General features: G+C 37.6%; 2 protein-coding genes across 3 annotated transcripts; one reads left to right on the plus strand and one right to left on the minus strand.

Moving 5' to 3' along the window:
• The first annotated feature begins 415 nt into the window (after positions 1-415).
• Positions 416-4,206, plus strand: LOC110040303 (protein adenylyltransferase Fic-like). 2 transcript variants are annotated; one of them, XM_089276627.1, is made up of 3 exons: positions 416-788; positions 2,170-2,985; positions 3,724-4,206. In XM_089276627.1, exons 1-3 carry the CDS (start codon positions 533-535, stop codon positions 3,789-3,791), a joined length of 1,140 nt encoding a protein of 379 aa, XP_089132753.1. In that variant the 5' UTR covers positions 416-532; the 3' UTR covers positions 3,792-4,206. The 2 variants fall into 2 exon arrangements, with proteins under 2 accessions (XP_089132753.1, XP_089132752.1); XM_089276626.1 differs by having other exon boundaries at positions 417-788; positions 2,170-4,206.
• A 4,474-nt stretch (positions 4,207-8,680) lies between these two features.
• Positions 8,681-19,124, minus strand: LOC110040370 (sorting nexin-33-like). The gene is made up of 17 exons (XM_020745598.2): positions 18,991-19,124; positions 18,816-18,902; positions 18,634-18,708; positions 16,866-17,098; positions 15,856-15,952; positions 15,228-15,353; positions 15,004-15,118; positions 14,744-14,877; positions 14,210-14,313; positions 13,576-13,679; positions 12,823-12,903; positions 12,492-12,568; positions 11,796-11,885; positions 11,633-11,689; positions 11,422-11,479; positions 10,720-10,811; positions 8,681-9,926 (listed from the first exon to the last, which is right to left on the minus strand). The coding sequence occupies exons 1-17, from the start codon at positions 19,012-19,014 to the stop codon at positions 9,876-9,878; spliced, it is 1,605 nt and encodes a 534-aa protein (XP_020601257.2). The 5' UTR covers positions 19,015-19,124; the 3' UTR covers positions 8,681-9,875.
• Positions 19,125-19,144: the final 20 nt, after the last annotated feature.

A 19,144-nucleotide genomic window follows, 5' to 3' on the forward strand; every position in this document is an offset into this window, starting at 1 on the left:
TCCATCCTAATTTCTCATTTCGACTTATAATTTTCTAACGTCTTCGGTCACAAATCAGAACATTCCACTTCAAATAAAATATTTAGAATAGGCAATGCGAATATGTTGCAAGAGCAGAGCGGCCTTCTTCGTTCTATCCCAACGAGTTGTCTTCGGAACTGAGGTGAGGCAAACTCACTTCCTCATTCGCAGTATGGGTGTCTCCAATAATACTCAGATCGGGCATGCCGGCCTGTATCTACCAATGCGATCTGTTTCTTTTTTTCTCTCTCTCTGCACATTGTGGCTATGCTATTAAAGACATTAAATAGACAAACAACAAACAAGATGGCTCTTAACGGTCTGAGTTTTCGAGGCACCCAGAGGGTCTGAGTTTTTAAGGTCTTAGTTTTCGAGACACCCGAAAGGTCTGAGCTTTTGACGTTTGCTTTTTCGCGCGCCATCTCCGTTTCATTTGCATTGTCTCTTGACCAATCAGATACGAGCACGTACAATAAGTTACTGGTATCTCTCTGGAAAAGCGAAAACAAATATGGCGGACGGAGTGACGCAACTTTGTGAACTCTGTAACCGGCTGCGAATGTCCTTATTTTGGAGTCGGAAATCGCGAAATATGCCTCCGATTGTCCATTTAATTCTTGCAAGTCTTACTGGAGTCGCCATAGCTTTGATCGCGACGTATATTCCTTCAATCTGGAGACCGTTGTTTGGTAGGCCTTCCCTTGAATCATACGCACCTGGTTTCAACCTTGTCCTAGCGCCGCAGACTGCTTTGGTGGAGAATTTAAGTAAGTGGAAATACAACACTACGATTGTGAATGTATTGCTTCTAGGATATGGGAAGGTTTTAGTAAGCTCCTGAGAAAAGTATGTGTGGCATCTGACATTGGCATCTTGTTCATACATGTAGATTACAAACTTCCTGTTTCAAACGGGCGATCTTTCATCCTCGTCGTAATTTTATACGACGAAGTCTGTTACTTCAACAGCGTTATAAACTGAGGAGTGCTGTTTTACGTCAAGTAAAACCTGAGGAACAAACCAAGGTGTTAATGCCATTCCTTATCGGTGTTTTGAGGACCATTCCATTTTATATCCTCTCCCGTCTCATTAACGAAGTGAGGAAAGTTTTTTCCCTTAAGTGTAAAATATCAGAGTCAACATGATATTGCACTGGTAAATTACATGATTTTTCTGGATCACTTTCCACCCCTCTTAGATATATTCAAAAGATCAAACAGTAGGTGGAGGGGGGGGGGGGAATGGGGTAGGGGGGATGGGGAGGTGGGATAGGAAGGAGTTGATCATTTCTAGTAAGGGAATCTGATACACCAACTTAAAACAATGGCCTCTCAATAGATGTCAACAACCACTGGCACCTAACGAAATAATGACTTCTTCACGGTGTTACGGCAACACTGACCAACATAGCTCAGATAAATTCACTACTGACAAATTTATTTACACAAATCTTACAGCTACTACAGCTTATACCATTACAGCTACACTGACCAATCAGTTTCAACTGACTGAACTTATAACTCCTTGTGCTGACAAACAGTTTTCACTTCACTCTGAAGATGACTTCCACTCAGGTTTTCTCAGCCTGCCAGCAGGCTCTCGTGTGCTGCAGCACTAGCAAAGGCAAAGCTGTGAGAGATGAGTCAGCAAACAAAGCGAGCCTTTGAGGGCCTGGCCTGAGAAGTGAGAGCCTGTGTGGATGCCATTGTTTTCCGAATAGGGTGCATTTGTGGGCAGAGGCAGCAATCTTATTAGTGGAAAATGAGAGATCCTATTATTGACAAAAACGAGCATTGGCAATTATCAAACACAAACATTGTGTTCGAGAAAAAAATAGTGTGGAATTTGTTCTTGAAGCCTTTTGAAAATTTTGATTGAAGTAAATAATCTAGTATATCTGAGACACAATTTATCCAGTGTCTGGTGCATAGTTTAAAATGGTAAAGTTATACATTGTACAACCCTATAAAAACAGAACTTTGTGTGGTTTGAAACAGCCAGATAACGTTGATGGCACAGATATTCAATGACATGTCTTAGAACTGTATGCAAATACTAAACATTAGATATTAAGAATTGTTCTTGCATGCATCGATTTATCTTGGGTTATGCTGGATATATGTTTATATTTTGTGTTTTTTTTTGTAGCTCCTTTGCAGGGTGAGGCCCTCCATGCGCTCAAACTTGCTCTGGAAATGAACAGTGAAGGAAAGAGAGACAAGGCATTAAAACTGTTTAAACAAGCTGAAGCATTGTCACCACATCATCCTGAAATTCTTCTGCATTATGGAGAATTTCTTGAAGAAGATGACATTATTCATGCTGAGCATCTTTACACAAGAGCTCTTGCTGTTAGCCCTGGTAACTCTAGGGCGATGGCCAACAGGGGAAGAACGTTACCAAAAGTACGCCAACTTGATCAGGAAATGCTTGATAAGATAGATAACAAGAGGGATGAACTATTTCGCATTCCCAAAGGTAGTCTTGCTATGAAGAGAGCCATAACTGAGGCTTACTATAAACACATCTATCATTCAAATGCTATCGAGGGTAACACCATGACCTTGTCCATGACCAGGGCGGTAGTTGAAACAAGAATGGCTGTGCCTGGAAAAAGTATTTTAGAACATAATGAAGTCTTGGGACTTGATGAAGCATTGAAATTTATCAATGGTACTTTACTACAAAAACAAGAGAAGATTACTGTGGACGATATTCTTGAAATTCACAGACGAGTTTTAGGCCATGCACACCCTTTGGAAGCTGGCAGGTTTCGAAATACTCAGGTATTTGTTGGAGACCATGTTCCCCCTGGTCCAATGGAAGTTGAAAAACACATGAATGAATTTAATGACTGGCTGTTGTCCAGGGAACCTGAGATATTGCATCCAATTGAATTTGCAGCTCTTGCGCATTACAAACTTGTCTACATTCATCCATTCACTGATGGCAATGGACGGACTGGTAGGCTTGTCATGAATTCTATTTTAATGCGAGCGGGATTTCCACCTGTCATAATCCGTTACCAGGACCGACATGAATATTATGAATACTTGAATTTGGCCAATCATGGGGATATGAGACCATTTATAAGATTTGTGGCCAGATGCACTGACAGAACAATTGATGAGTATTTAACTGCAACAACAATCTATCCCGTGGGTCATAACAAACCTCCAGAACTCACTGATGCCCACGATTTACATGAAGATTTTCATGATATTTTAAGTGTAGAAAAAGAATAATGTTTGTTAGATTTATCATGGACAGGACAATGTTCAAATGATATTTTAAGAAACACTTGGTATTGATAGTAAATAAGTCAAATCAAGTATATTTATTTAACTCAGCTCAGTAGTACACAGATTACAATACAATGCTTCTTTTAATAACTGATTCTCGCTGTAGTGTGCATCATCTAGTTATGAAGCATGGGGGAAGTTTGGAGTGCAGGAAAGAAGCACAGGAGTTTCTTCTTCATCATCAGTGCTCTACATTGTACATATCTTCGAAATGAATAATTTCTCAATGATGTATAGCTAAAAGCACAAATCAATTGTTTTATATAACACTTCCAATGGAAGTGGTGTGCATCATGGAATGATAAAAATATTAGTATGATATACACTTGCATCACTGAGTTTGAGTATACCGTGTATTTGTTAGAAACGTAATGAAATAATTTCGTTATTCTTTGGCTAGGTTTGTACATGTACAATGTATATTTCAAAATACAGTTGAAAAGTTCTCCGACCTGTGAACCCTTCTGACCAGAACAAGTATCAATTCTACAAAGTAGAACATCCAAAACAAAGGCAAGTGAAGCTTGACTCGTGTCTTTTGCTTAGTTCTAATGTTTCACTGATAAGTGTTTATCTTGCAGCCCAACGACTGAGTCATGCAAAGTTCTATCAGGAGTGCCACAGAGATGTTTGTTAAAACTGTGGCATTTGTGTGAAATCTCAGACATTGAGTGCTGAAATAATTTAGCTTGCCAAGAAGAGGTCTGATAACTTCAGGCTAATAAAAGTGCAATCCATATATATTGTTGCATTTACGGGAATTGTTTAATAGTCCAAGTGCTCTTAGAGAGTTGGGTTATTTATTAAGAAATATATTTACCTGAAGGTATGTATTAATAGATGTGTATATTATATGTCAATTATTAAAAAGAACTCCAAGAGACTTGTCTTGTCTGAATTTTCAATGGTCTTACGTTGTGATATAAAGGTTTTCTGCGTTTGTTTGCAGTCCACATTTCCACATGTCACAAATGCAGCTATTCCTATTCCTGTCTCTCCTCATAATGCCTGGCTCCTTTTGAGAGAAAAACAGACTTCCAGCAGTCTACACCTAAGCGGTCCATGACATTTTGCCACACAACGGAGTCAACCAGCCCACTCCCAAAGGGTCCAATAGTGTACTGAGTATATTCCATTCTCATGATACATCTTGATGGCAGTTTCAGATTTATGAATGGAACATGTATAAAATAAAATTGGCTCAAACTCTGACTGGATGAAAATTAATAATATACAGATTTAGCCAAGCCTATAAGCGAAGCTCCTGATTGCAATAACTGACGATAAAGGAAAAAGATAATGATTTTTTCTTGGATCAGAAACTCAAAAAACGATCAATTGTGAGCGTGTAATTGTTCAGCGTGTGGTTTTGCTATTTTTTCCAGTTAAATTTTAACAAACTACACCCAACAAGCCTAACCAAGATGGTAGAAATTACGTACGCAATATATCAGGGAATTTCCAAGAGACGATTGTACAAGGAATATGTCAGAAGAAAAGTCAACAACGTGCCAAGGGTTAATAAGCGCCGAAATTTTGCCTTTGCGAATACTCCTTCCTTCTCCCCCAGAGAAATAACGTGACTTGAGCCCGCGATCCAATCGGCAAACCAGTAACTGGTCAGCGGTCAACTTAAAAAAAACACGCAACCTCGATGAGCTCTAAACCTGAGCCCGCGATATAGTAACGTGATACCGGTCAGCGAATAGCTTGTTGTGACAGCTGTCAATTAACAATAGCGTGGACGCCCAAAATCAAAAATGTAGCTATGGTAATGGTGCTACTCTCTTTGTTTTCAAGGTATTGGCGTACGGACGTACGTACGTACGGACAGTCACGTGACAACCAAAATTTTTCAGATCGATGGGGTTACCAAATTTTCTAAGGTATGGGGCTCGCTCGTGCGCCTTCGGCGCGCAGGAGCTCCGCTATAATAGGTATGTGTAACAAAAGATACCACTGTTTTTGTCTGGAAGCTTGTAGATTTTCATCAGTTCAGTCTGGGGAAAGGCTATGATTTTGTTTGGTGAGTCTTCTCTCTTCTCAAGCCTCAAATAAGGCCAAAGTTTGGAGCTGACAAAATGTGTGGAAAATCTCATGAAGCTTGGGTATAACAGAGGTTCCTGCGCGCCAAAAGTGCCCTAGGTGAGCCCCATACCTGACCCATACCTTAGAAAATTTGGTAACCCAAGGTACATCTTTGATATTGGACATTCATGTTTTAGTCAATTGACAGCTGTCGAGTATCACGTGACCATATCACGGACTCAGGTTTAGAGCTCATGGGGTCGCGTGGTTTTTAAAATTGACCGCTGCCTAGATAAGATTGAATCGCAGGATCAAGCCAGTTTATTACTCTGGGGAAAAGGGAGAGGGTACGTGAACAGGCAATATTTCGGCGCGAATTAACCCTAGGTTCGTTATTAACTTTTCTTCTGAGATATTCCTTGCATAATCTTCTCTTAGATTCCCTGATATATTGTGCATACGTAATTTCTACAATCTTGAAAAAATTGGGTACGCTTTACTTGATAGTCTTCTTTTTGATAACAAATTTTAACTTGAAAATGATGTGAAACCACACGCCGAACAATTAAATGTTCACAATTGATCATTTTTTGAGTTGAACAAACCCTTTTTTCCCTTTTTACCCTTTTTCCGTAGTCACAGGCAATTGCCTGTGCCTACGTTTGGTCACTATAAACTGCATGTGTTTCTCTCGTTATGAATGAATGCTGCCCGAGCCCCGTGCGAAAGAGAAAGATGTATGTATTTCCCTTGTCGTAAAAGCCTATCAACCGGGTAAAACAGAACTGCAGTGCATAAAGGGTAACACCAAAACCAAATCAATTACCAACTAAATCAAAATTAAAACCAAGGTAGTTACCTGATTACTTTCGGCGACACTCAAGGGAAAACCGCCCTGTATTTCTCTCGTAAAAGCTTGTCATGTTACCCTACTGAAATGGAAAGATCTATATATATATTTCCATTCGTCGTTTTTGCCAAATCCGTCAACTTTTTGTGGCCCTTTTAGCCGTCAATACCATCCACAAAATTTCGTCAAATCCGCCATTTTCGTCACTGCATATATTTCTGGAAATATCTCCTAAAAGTCGTCTACTATTCAGCATTTCTATAACTCCTGACAAGGCCTATGGCAAGCAAGAAAGTAAGCGGCTCATCGCCATCAAACCTTTTGAGAGAGACTACATGTCTCCCAAGAGCAAAACCAAGTCTTCAGCAAAAAAACAGTGAAACTTTAGTGATGCACTGCGCTTGAAGCGAATCTTGTTAATAGCACGAAATATATATCTATAATTCACGAACACAAAGAAACTGCAAAGCAGTTTAAGTGAAAGCGAACTTAACTGAACACGGAAACCGCCTCAAAATAAGTAAAATAAACTCTGAGAGAGGGCAAAAGGAACGGGCAAAGAGACCCGTGATTAATAATGTTGCAGGAGTGACACTGAACATGATGTAAACCAAAAGAAGCTTGACTCATTAACGTTCTCAGCAGGAAGGCAATTGATTGCCACAGGCAGGCAATTTTTTTGAACTAGACTTTTTCCTAAGAAAAAAATTACCTCAGATGGGAAAACCAGGCAGGCAAAATCATCCTCACAGCGGGTCAATGTGCCTGGTGCGCGGTCGTTAATGAAACTCCTGGCGGGTGATGCAACTTAGGCAAGAACTGTGACTTTCCTGAATTCTCCATCAAAACAGTGCTAACACTGTAACCAAATTCCGTTAGCCATACACAACCCCATCGTCCAGAACACTAAGTTGATAATTTAACTGTAAGATACAACCACTGACCCTCTGAACCATTTCTAAAGACATACGAACATTCTATAAAGTACCGTTTCCTATTTAATTATTCCCATTTGGAGCTGCCTTTTTCATTGACAAGCGAATAAAGCTTAAAACTGTTAGATTATAAGCTCGAGATTTCTATTTGAACAATAGTGTGTTTCTGTCGAGGAACTATCGGCCGATGGTTGCCCCGCGAAAATTTGATGTTTTTAAAACAAATATGCTAGTTTTAAGAACATCAACTTTCCAAGGGACAACTATCAGACCGAAACCAATATGAGGTAACTATTAGACCGATAGTTCCGAGACATAAACACTCTATTGTCTACTAAATTTTCTTTCGCGTGGCATTTCAAAAATCACATTGAATTATTTTCAACTTTTTTAGATGAAAGCCGTGAAAGCCAAATGTAAAATTTGAGAAAGAAAACGGGCAAAAACCCACTTAATACAATTTCTATTGTTATTTTCCATAAAACCGCTTGTCTACAGAAAAATATTCACGGACGAGTACTATCCATCCGGGTATTTTTCACCGAGGGGCACTATGGGCTGATAGTCTCTCCGCGAATGAACACTATCGCGTCACGTGATCAATTTAAACCAATGAGAATCGGAGAAAATTTAGTAAATTTCTGTCAAATAACCATTAAGTCTTATTAGTTCTCTATGTACCATTAGACTCTCCTTTACCAGAATTGTGCAAACTTAACTGTCATTTGCAACTGTGTACAGTAATCAGTTTTTCAACTTCTTTTCGTCTTCTCAGGAATGTTTCTAAATGTTTTTCTGAAACTTGAGAAAAATGAGAAAGCATCACCATTTAGTAGATGACCCCCAGACATTGAACGGTGATGGCCGATGGCAGCCAATCAGATTGCAGCATTTATATAGTGTGCAAAATAGAATTCTACTAATAAGTGCAGTTACGAAGTTATAATTACAACCTCCTAGGAATATAGACAATATTCACACAAAAAAAGCTTGTGTAATGAACAAATAATAGTTATCATTAAGTGACTGAATTTTCTAATAAAAGTATATCAAACTTACGTGCTATTGAAAAATCCTACCTAACTAGAAGACTATGTACATTTTAAAATCAATACGAGGCATACAAAGGATCTTTCTACAAGAGCACACAAAATAAACAGATAATGATTTCTAACCCTATCCATTCCAAACTAATCTTAGAATTGATGTCATGATCTTCTTTACTTCTAATAACAAGCACTGGGCTTATGTTTGGTCAAAAGGCCTTTATCTAAGGCGAGTTTATCCTCAAGGAATTTTAGCATTTCAAAAATGGGTGGACTTATATTGGGAAGGGAGTTGAGGTGTAACGGTTCACCACAATTCACAATTCGAATCAAATAGACTGCTAAAACTTATACATATTCATTGTTCTTTAAAGTGAGTTACAGTCTAGGTTAAAAGCCATAAAGTTTGTGAACGATTGATAATTCCCGCTAACACTAACATAGAAGTTGGTAAAGTTGGCTGACTTACAGTTATGGAAGAATGAAATATTTGCTAACTTGTCATTGACTATCTTTATTACTATCTTCTAGGCATGTTCATGTACAGAAAAGTATTGAGTCATCTTCATACTACCATGATATGTATTGTGGCATCAGTGTATATTTACACCATGAGAAAAATTTCAGAAATTTCAAAAAAACAATCAACACCAAAAGTCTCTGAAATATTGTAAGAGCATCATTAAATACATAAGAACTTCAACAGGGCAATTTTAATGTTCTTTGGGTAAAATGAAACAAAAGCCCAGGGGTTTATATTAAGAATGTTTAGTTTTAGAAGAATATCAGTGTCTTAGAATAGAGGGGGGCGGGGGGGGGGGGGGCATCTTTTCGGGTGGGCTTACATTCTATTAAATTGGAATTCTACACTACGTGAATTTCTTTACACACATTTTCGAGTAGCAAATTTTCTATAGATATCAGAAATCCCTTTAGAAATATAATAGACTCTGTCAATAAAATAATGTACTAGTATGAAGTTTGCAAACAACTGGTATAGCAGCCACTGTTCCTTAAAACTGTACCAGGTAAACAGGGGTTGGTATCTTTTGAGGGAGGGAGGTCAGGTTGGAAGAACTCTGAAGACTGCTTATTTCAAATCTAAAGAAATTTAAATGAGTTAACACTGAAAAATGAAATGACATCTATTGTACATTCATCATAAAAAGGTAACAAAATTAACAAGTTTTATTGTTCAATAATTGTTTTGAAAAGAAGAATCCCTCCTTGAACCCTTTTGTGCTTTGCATTCATATTTCATAATAAAATATTGCATTGAATTCTAAAGTCACCTCCTTTCCCCTAAATATGCTGCAATTTTCAAGCGTCCATGATTTGTAAAATCGTTTCAGAAAGATGAAATCGTTACTGCTTCGATACTTTGATAGAGTGAGTTTTAAAAATGGTAACCTTAAAAAAGAACTCTGACAAACTAGACAGCATAGTTATCTCTGTTAGTTAACATATTACTGATTGAAAATAGAATTAATTTTAATACATGACTAAAATGCTCTTGCCTGTATCGCAAAAATCTTCTCAACATATCAACAGACAAGTCCTTTCTCATCATAATATTTGTTAGGTTAAAAAAGTTGAGTTTTTGTAATTCCATATTATTTTGTTAAGCCTACTGTTGATATAAAAATGCATGCATCTTCAACTTAAGTGAAATGATGATTTCTGGGAAATTGAGTCATTGAATGTGATCATACATCCGCAAGGAGTCTTCTAGCTTTTGTATTACCTGGAAATGACAGAAAAAAAGAAAAACAGATATTAGTATCCTTTCTTAGCTTAAATAGTTTTACCCTTCTTTGGTTCACACCTTCATCCTTAATTATTCTTGTTAATATCTCACTTTGTTATACTATTTATTGCACATTTTCATTATATTTCTCACTGTACAACTGATGATGGATGATGTCTCATCTGAAACATGTATGTCTTCATTAAATAATGAACTTCACAAACATTGTGTGGTTCATCAAAGCCATATCTTACTTCGTGCTGCTACGAAGCCTCAAAAATGGATATTGTTAATACAGAAAAACAAATAACACTCTGAGGGATGGAAAGTTCAGTATCTCACAAGCTTGCTAGCTCTGGGAAATATGTAAACTGTAAGAGGCATACTGATACAGTCATCATAGCAAAGAAAGTGCATTAGGTAATGTTTTAGGCTCTTTCATCTTGTTTGAAAAGGCCAATGAAAGTTCATAAAATGGGTGACAGTTGTCTAGACCAGTTATTAATAGTGGCAGATCTAGGGTAGGGGCCCCGGCCCCCCTTATTTTGGGTAAAAAAAAATCGCAGAGAGAAGAAAAGTCGACAGGGAAAGCCAAAAAACGTCCCCCCCACCCCCCCTAGCTAAAGGTCTGGATCTGCCACTGATTAAGTGTTAACTGCTATGTTATGAACTCACTAACAAGTTTAACAGTTCATTACGCTTACTCTAGAATCTTGATACAGTTATGATAATCGGTGACAAATTTTTTTAGAGTCAAACCAAAAGAAACATCACAAAATGTAAACCTTACCCGGTGGTGATAGCTTATTTGTTCTTGAAGAAAATGCTGCATCATGTTTTTGAAGTCTGAAACTTTCTGATCATGAAAATGACTCATTTCAGCTGCAAACAAGTACACAAGAAATTATAAGCAAGGAAAAAACTTAATTTAAACATTATTAGAATCACTTAGTATGCAGAATCTGCTTTTAATATTCTCTTTCAGAGCATTAAGCATCATTTGAATGTCAGGTATAATTTACAATTTTTTTGTTTTCCTTTTTTTCACATTGTACCAACATACAAACCCTCTAAATTGTTTCCACTCTTTGTTTTTACTAAGAAATGCTTGGATGTAAAAATATCCTGCAGTGCAGACATTTTTGGTATGCTCACCATTTATCGGTTTTAGCTCACGATCAAGTAGATTTATCACCATGTTGTCTTAGGAAAAGTGAACGAGGAGGGGGTGGGGGCAGAAGCAGGGAAAAAACTCAATTTCCTTCCCCTCCCCCTCACCCATACTCCTCTTTTAGCCTCACTCCTCCTCCCTAGGACTCTTTTTCATATTTCCCCTAGCTTCTTGTGAGGTTGAATCTAAGATGGTGCTCGCTTTATAAAATTACGCTTGCTCACCAAAATACGCCTGTGTTACAGGCTAATGTCAAAACAAAAATGGCATCTCTGTGAAACAAACCCTGACTGCCTCACTCAAGGTCACAAATCTACTTACCAAATGATACATTTGTTATGGTGTCAGCGCGTGCTTTGATCTCTTCAAATGTAGAATCCTGTTAAGCAAGTAAGTTAACAAAAAGGTGTGAAGAATACATGTAGTAGTAAAGAGCTATCTGTATAAGCCAGTTGAAAACAACTTCTCTAATGTGGTTGCAAGAATAAACCTGCAAAAAAAAATCAGCTCAGGTGTTTCATAATAAATGTACCTCCATTTTTTCCTCATCCTTAAGTCTCTGACACTCTTTTACTTTGCCAATTGTGCCCTGTTAAAAAAACAAAGAGTGAGAGACTAATGGTCAGAATACCTCTGTAAAGCTAGCCATTCCCTCCCAGAGAAAACTCGAAAAACGGAAAGAACGTCTAAATTACCTTGTGAACTTGTAATACATCTGGATATGTGCTCAGCATCCCTGAATACTCTTTGAGTCCTTCGATCAATGGTACAAAGTCATTCTTCGGCTGAAAAAAATGTATACTTAATTAAAGCTATTATTATATCTCTCAGTTAGTAAGCACACTGTGATTGGTCAATTTAGCGGGCCGTATTCTACTGTACGACCTAGGGGAATGTGCGTCAAAACTTGTGCACACCAGAAAATGAATCCTGGTGAAGTGATTTGCTCATGCTATCAGCATCTATGACTGGATCATGGTTGCCCTTACATTGATATGCTGAATTTAATTTCACAGCTCTGAAATAAGTGAGGCCTTGGAGCTGACTGGCTCATAGTTGCTGGAGCTTATTCCGGTTTCTGTAGCATGAAGCGGCTAGGAGTATTTCTACTCCCCCTGGACGGGATGCTAGTCCATTGCAGGTCACTCCCCACAATTTGATAGGTTTCCCCAACAATTTGCCAGTACCCATTTATACTCTTCGGTGGAGAGAGGCACTGTGAGAGTTAAGTGTCTTACACAAGAACACAACACAGTGTCCCCGGCCAGGGCTCAAACCGGGACTGCTTGCCCAGGAGTCGAGCCCACTAATCATGAGGTCACCAAGCCTCCACAATTGCACAGCTCTGCTAGCCATTATAGGGGTTTAATTTCATCATTTATCTTACACACCTGGTCAGCAATCATTTCACCAATATCATCATATGTTTTTCCTGTGTGTTCGACTGCTTGTGTTAATTGACTTGAGCCTAGGCAAAGGTACATGTACAGAAAAGTAAAGATGTTATAATGTTGCAGAATAGTTGTCATCCTTCAAGTGTTTCCATTTGTGACTGAATGCTGGCATTAAATATTTAGCTTGAGCAAGAGCTTAGACCAACAGATGTAAAAAATTTGAAGGTTACATCTAAATTATTTTTTTAGTAATGGATCATCCTCAGTATCGCCATCACCATTACTCAAGCTTCCTATTATTTTTCTACAAAAAAGAGCAAACACTTACTTTCTGAATCTAGATCAACTGCAAAAGCTGCACTGAGAGATCCAAAAGTACTACCAATTTTCTTATATTCATTCCTGTAAGCTGTCAAGGAGAAAACAAAACATTAATTAACAATAAATGCTTGAATTTCAAGCTTGTATATCATTATTAGCTATCATCTAGTGTGTATCATACACTAATTGGATTCATCCGAGTCTAATAATTATTTGTCTATCCAATGGTACAATGTTTACTGAATATCATTGTTCAGTTCCAGAAAATACCCATACTCCCCCCACAGAAGGGATTGGAATTTCCTGAGGGGTGGGGGTCCTGTAAGACCAAAAAATTTAAAGAAATATATGAATCTCAATTGGAATTTCCAGGGTGGTGGGGGGACTTTGAAAAATTCCCTTCTGTGGGGGAGGTATGGATATTTTCTGGAACTACACATTGCGTAACGCATGTCAATGGGAAATTTAACATTTCTGTACCATCTCAAACATCCCCCACACATCAGGAAACTTTATGTTTGAGTCAAACAAAACGAAAAAAAATATCACTTTATTTAATGAGTGTATGGTATTTGGAGGCTGACCAGTGGCTATTAAAAAGACATGGAGGAATTGTAGTCATGACCTCTGAACACAAATCCATCCAAAAACAGGGAGGAGGATTTGAACTTGGGGCCCCCTGATTAATAACAAATCCAGCACCCTAAATGGGGGCCATGCTACCTCTGACTCAACATTGTTGAGAACACTGAGAACTTACATCCTTGACACTTTTCACAGTGCACTTGACCTCGCTCTTGAATCGCCTTGACACTCTCATCCATATTTTTTATAAACCGTCCAAACTGTTCCATTCTATTTTCACTAAGAAACAAGAGAAATGCACATGTTAGCAATCAAGTGAACCATCACAAATCATGTTTTATTACATAAAGGTCAGTGGTATATGTGAAGATATAATTTTTTGAAAAATGATCTTCTGACCCTTTAACTACACTTAGATTTGTTGGTGTATGATCAAAACATCTTCACATCTTCTTCAGGCATCTTTGGCAATCTTCGGAAAATGTCTGGAAATCTTTGGGAAATGTTTGGAAACGTTTATATGATACTTTATATAAACTTTATATAATAAAAAGAAAATTACATGGTCACTTGGAGATATGAAATTTATCTTCTCGTGTTGAAAAATATTTCACTTGTTCGCTGCGCTCACTCGTGAAATATTTATCAACACTCGAAGATAAATTTTGTACCTCCGCTCGGTCATGTAATATCCTCTATATACTGATGACAATAAACTTGATTGTAATAATAATGTTAAAGGCTGATTAAGATTAACTAACCTGGCTAGAAATGACAAAAATGAATGCCAATAGTATCATAAAACTTACACTGCCAGCAGTTCTAATTTTTGTGGTGGACAGTCCACTGTCATGAAGAAAGAAGCACCAACAAGCTTATCACACTCTGCTTTTCTTTTGCCTTGCTTCCATTCCTAAGAAATGAAAATAATCCATTGAAGAATGAAGAACCTATCTAGTTTAAAACTATTTAAAACCTCACTGGATGGGAAAGATTATTTTTAGTGTACTGTAAAATTACGGAAAGTTTTATCACATAAGTTTTTACTGTAGGCTAGTTAATTAGTTCGTTAGTTAATGTAATGTAATGTTAGTAAATCCATTCCTGTTAATATAGTTTATTTATTCTTTGTAATTTTTAACACGACTCCTAGGAAGACCATTTTTATGATAAGATTTTCGTGTTTAAATAAAGATTGATTGATTGATTGAATGAGGAATGAAGAATGGAGAATTTTGTCTGCTAAACTGGGGACTTGATTATAATGGGGCTAACTGGCTTTAGTCAGTTGCCAAAACTAAAAATCAATGTTAAAAGGTCTAGGTGTCATCTTGATTAATCACCTTCTCATTGTCTCCACATGTGAGAAAATGTTTAAACACCAAACTCTGAGACAATACAGGATGCAGACATATTCTGTTTATCCATAGTTGCAGTTTTTCTTTCCTTTTCTCCACAAACTCGTCACCAAATCTCCCTTGAAGAAGAGAAAAATGTTACATAGTATTTCAATGTTAGGACAGTATGTGAGTGGGTTGCGGCTGATTGAGGATATGTGACATAAAACAAGCACCGCATAAGTTACTCTACCTTCCCTGCTCACCTGTAATTTGTTTGTCTGGTAATGGTGGAACTGATATACATGTAAACTTCTCGACAAAACGATCAAACAACCAATCAAAATGTTTGTATCTTCTGCTGACAACAATTCCAGTATTCTAAAAAAAACAATGACAGTGAAAATTAACAAAACATTACCCCATTCATTATTACCACACATTCATTGAAGACTTAATCCCAATCTCTGCCTAAATTTTCATGACTTACACTGGGTGTTAAATTGTAAGCAATAAAACTCTTCATTCCTTTAAATTTACTCTTCTTCTCTGGAGCATTTATCACACAAGTAAATAGGTCAGGGTTCCTATCCCAAGCAATTCTGTTTCCATCTTCCTACAGAAAGTAAAAAAGGAAACAAAATTTTATTCACAGTAGCTCACACATTGTCTGTTATGTACCTCATACTGACACTAAGATAAAACTTATGATGATAAAATAATATTTTACATGTTTTGCCAACTTAAAATTTTTGTCTTACATTTCTTTCAAGGCTTTCATAGAGTAATTATTATTTGATCCATCAAGTAAAAGAAGTGCAAGAGTCAACATGACAACAAGTTGTTGACAATAGATGGACATGTTTTGGATGCGACAGGATTCTGTTGCCTAGCTGTCAAGGTGACAAGGTCAAGCAGTTACTAAATGTATCACGCTACAGATCTAATGATCTGATCTCTACCCTGGCCCTACGATGCGCTTCTCTCTCTATCTATCACTGTCGAGGTGCAGTTAGTGCACTCAGCTCTGGACTGACTGGTCCAGATTCAAGCCCTTGCCTGGGACATTGTGTTGAATTTTTGGACAAGCTACTTTATTACCTTAAGAAACAATTTACCCTGATTGCTACTCTTTCATTGTGAGGAATTTTAACATCTCCCTGTGATGCACCAATAATGTAAGCTTCTCCACCAGACTTCACAAAATGAGAAAACCTTTGGAAAGTAATGCAAGTTTAACTTTAATAATAATTAACTAGTAATGCCTTTAGAATTCACATGTATATACATCGGCATAGAAAATTAATGCAACTGTAAAGTAACGTAAACAATGTCCACATAATGTATGCTTAACGAGAGCCAGGAACATAAGGAACATTTTATGGTCCCATTTAATTTGTTTTTTCAAGATGGAAGATAGGTCATGCTTTACTTCCTTAGATTGCATACATGCATTTACATTTGCAATCTTCACAAGTAAAACAAGTATAAATTGAAGCACCAGAAAATAGGAAATTTCCTATTCCTAGCTCTTGTTTGCATTAGAGCGGTTTTCAACTGAGTGTCCAGTTTAAATTGAGTACTGTAGTCTAATTGGCAAGTAATTGGTTTGGTTTTGGTTTTGGTTTTGCTTTTATGACATTGAGTTGAAAACTGCTCTATACCATTTGCAGTTCACAAATGTATTCTTGTGTTTGCACTTGAATTGGTGTATGCAATTGCATTTAAAATGTGAACCAGGTTTAAAAAGTGGCCTCAAGTTACATGTATCTTTTTGCATACAATTTACTTTACATACACAACATATTTTGTCTACGTCATGTACACTATGTACTTGTTTTTCATTTAGTTGGCTACAGAAGAACAACAGATTGGTTTTGTTAATCCATTGGTTAAATTCACATTAGAGTGGAATCCCGTTAATCCAGTCAAAAATTAGGTCCCAATGGGATGGCTGAAAATAATGGCTGACTGAACTTTTGTTCAGACCAGAATAAAGTGTCCATGATAACAAGGTGGTCACATTAATGCGGTGGTCATATTAACGGGGTGGCCTTAAGGTGGGGTTCCACTGCAGTTCAGTTTAAAAGTGGGACTGCAGCTATAATAAGATGACATTATTTATTACCTGTTCATGCTCTTACGTACGGTGCCTGTTCTCACCATTCCTGAGTTGGTCTCTCGCCTGGGTAAGGATGAAATGGTTGATTCCTGATCCCCTCCACTGTAGTTACTTACAGTCTCATCATCATCCCAGTCATCATCCCACCCATCCGCTGTGTCAAACGAGCCCTGGTTAGGCATAGGTCCCGAGGGCAGTGGTCGAAAATTGCTTGACTGTGGAGGTGAATAGTCTATAAGCTGTGGAAAATATTAACAGGAATTTAGTTCTTTTAGATGTACATGTAGGTCTGCACTGTACAAGTAATAAATCTTTGTAGACATTTTACTATAGTGGACGCTATTTATGGACAGCTACTCATTGTTTTTGAAGAGATTGTTAACATTTTTGAAATGTACTTAGTTTTTAAACCTTGTTCTTTTTGTATATAGATTTTATTACTGATTGTATATTTTTCTACATTTCTTTGTAAAGCGCCGTGAACGTAGGAATGGATCACACATGTGTTCACTTACAGAAGAAAAGTGATAAATTCTGGGTTGTACACTGGGCTCCAGAGGTCTTAAAGTTGATGAATTTCTCATTAAAAAATCGTTTGCGACAGATGGCGACCTGCTATGTTTGTTTACTATGCGCCAGAGATACATATTCATAAAGAAACCGCTGTAATGGTGTCTGAACAAGTAAATATCATTCAGAATATCAAAGTTAAATTGAGCAGGATTTGCCCGCAGATGTTCTATTTTCCATAGTAATTAACACACAAACAATTGAAATTTTTATTCCTTCACTAGTTTAGTCGAAAATGAAATTGCAAAATATTGTGACTGAAGAGGAAGAAGTTTTAGTCACTGGACAGTTAGTCGAAAATGCATGTGATCATATCGGTTGCAATTTCAAGCCCTGTAGACAATTGGCAAACTTCTTGGAAGATGTAAAAGCATAAAATCTCTTTTGTTGGAAGTCGTAGGGAGTCAAACTAGGATGGAAGGGAGGTCAAGTTAACGACTTTGGAATTTGAAGGGCATGGGGGGGTAGACCATTTTGGAATTTCCAAAGGCAAGGGGGGGGGGGGGTTAAAATATTCACGCCGCCGTGGTAGGGTATGGATATTTTCTGGAATCACCCAATATGCTAACGAGTTGTAAATTCCAAAATTGGTCAAACAGCCACTGTTACTGTTGCTCATAACAATCACATCCTTGTCACATAAACAGCTTTTGTGGTTAAGATAACTTTTCCATTGATGAACAGATTTTAATACTTTGAGGTCTGAATGATAACAATCTAAGTTAATGTGCTTTCTCTTCACCACAACGTTTGTAAATGTGGCAAGACAGAAGTATTGAAATAAATGTTGGCACTTTACCCCACGTGAGAATAACGCAAACTGTTATTGATTAACAATATTGTAAATCTGTAACGAGTGCAGGCCGATCACTGTAATTGGTATGTGTAGACATAACTGCAGTGACAAACTTAATTTTGTAAAACTAACAATACAGTAGCCACAACATTAACTTTGAATTTCCAAATTAAGCTTAAATTGTCCTGGCTAGCTAATTCAAGTATTGCAAAATAAGACATTAACAACCTAAAAATATCCATTCATTCGTGAAAGTGTGAGGACTTTCGTGAAAGGTTTCTTGTCTATTGATATGGAAATGCTTGCTTTGCGTAAAAAGGCTTCACTGAAACACTATGCCCCTTGTTTCCTTTATAATCAGACTAGAGAAACTGACATTGAAGTGCACAAAGTTCACTGGAATTTCACCTCAACGTAAGCTTGAGGAAACAGGCCTCTTGAGCCGTTGGGGCTAATCCCTTCCCACCAGCCTTCGCCGACGTCCTGGCAGGAAAAAATAAAAAAATACAAACAAACAAACAACTAAGGAAAATTACAAAATAGGTACAAAGAAAAGAGTAAGAGCAAGCTTTACATATTTTAGCACCTACCGTTCTAGTGACGGTCAAGATTTCATCCGTGTAGACAACAAGTTCCCCAGAAGGACCATCACCTTCAAAATCATACAGCACTCGAACCTAGGCGACAATATTAATACATAAAATAAATCTGACAGAGAAACGTCTTCTTGTAAACTTAAAACTGTCCGAGAGAGGGATAACTTACTTTACAACCAGGCGACACAGCCATGACTTGTAATGTATCTTACTCCATTTCGGTAAGAAACGATGCTATTTTTGGTTGTGATGTCACGTGAACAAACTCTCTGCGGCAGCGCACGTTCTCGGGGAACTCTGGCGCTCACGATGAATGAGCTTAG

The sequence above is a fragment of the Orbicella faveolata genome, unplaced genomic scaffold, assembly GCF_042242905.1.
Source record: "Orbicella faveolata isolate gen_17 unplaced genomic scaffold, um_ofav_v1 contig_46, whole genome shotgun sequence".
NCBI classification, from domain to species: domain Eukaryota; kingdom Metazoa; phylum Cnidaria; class Anthozoa; order Scleractinia; family Merulinidae; genus Orbicella; species Orbicella faveolata.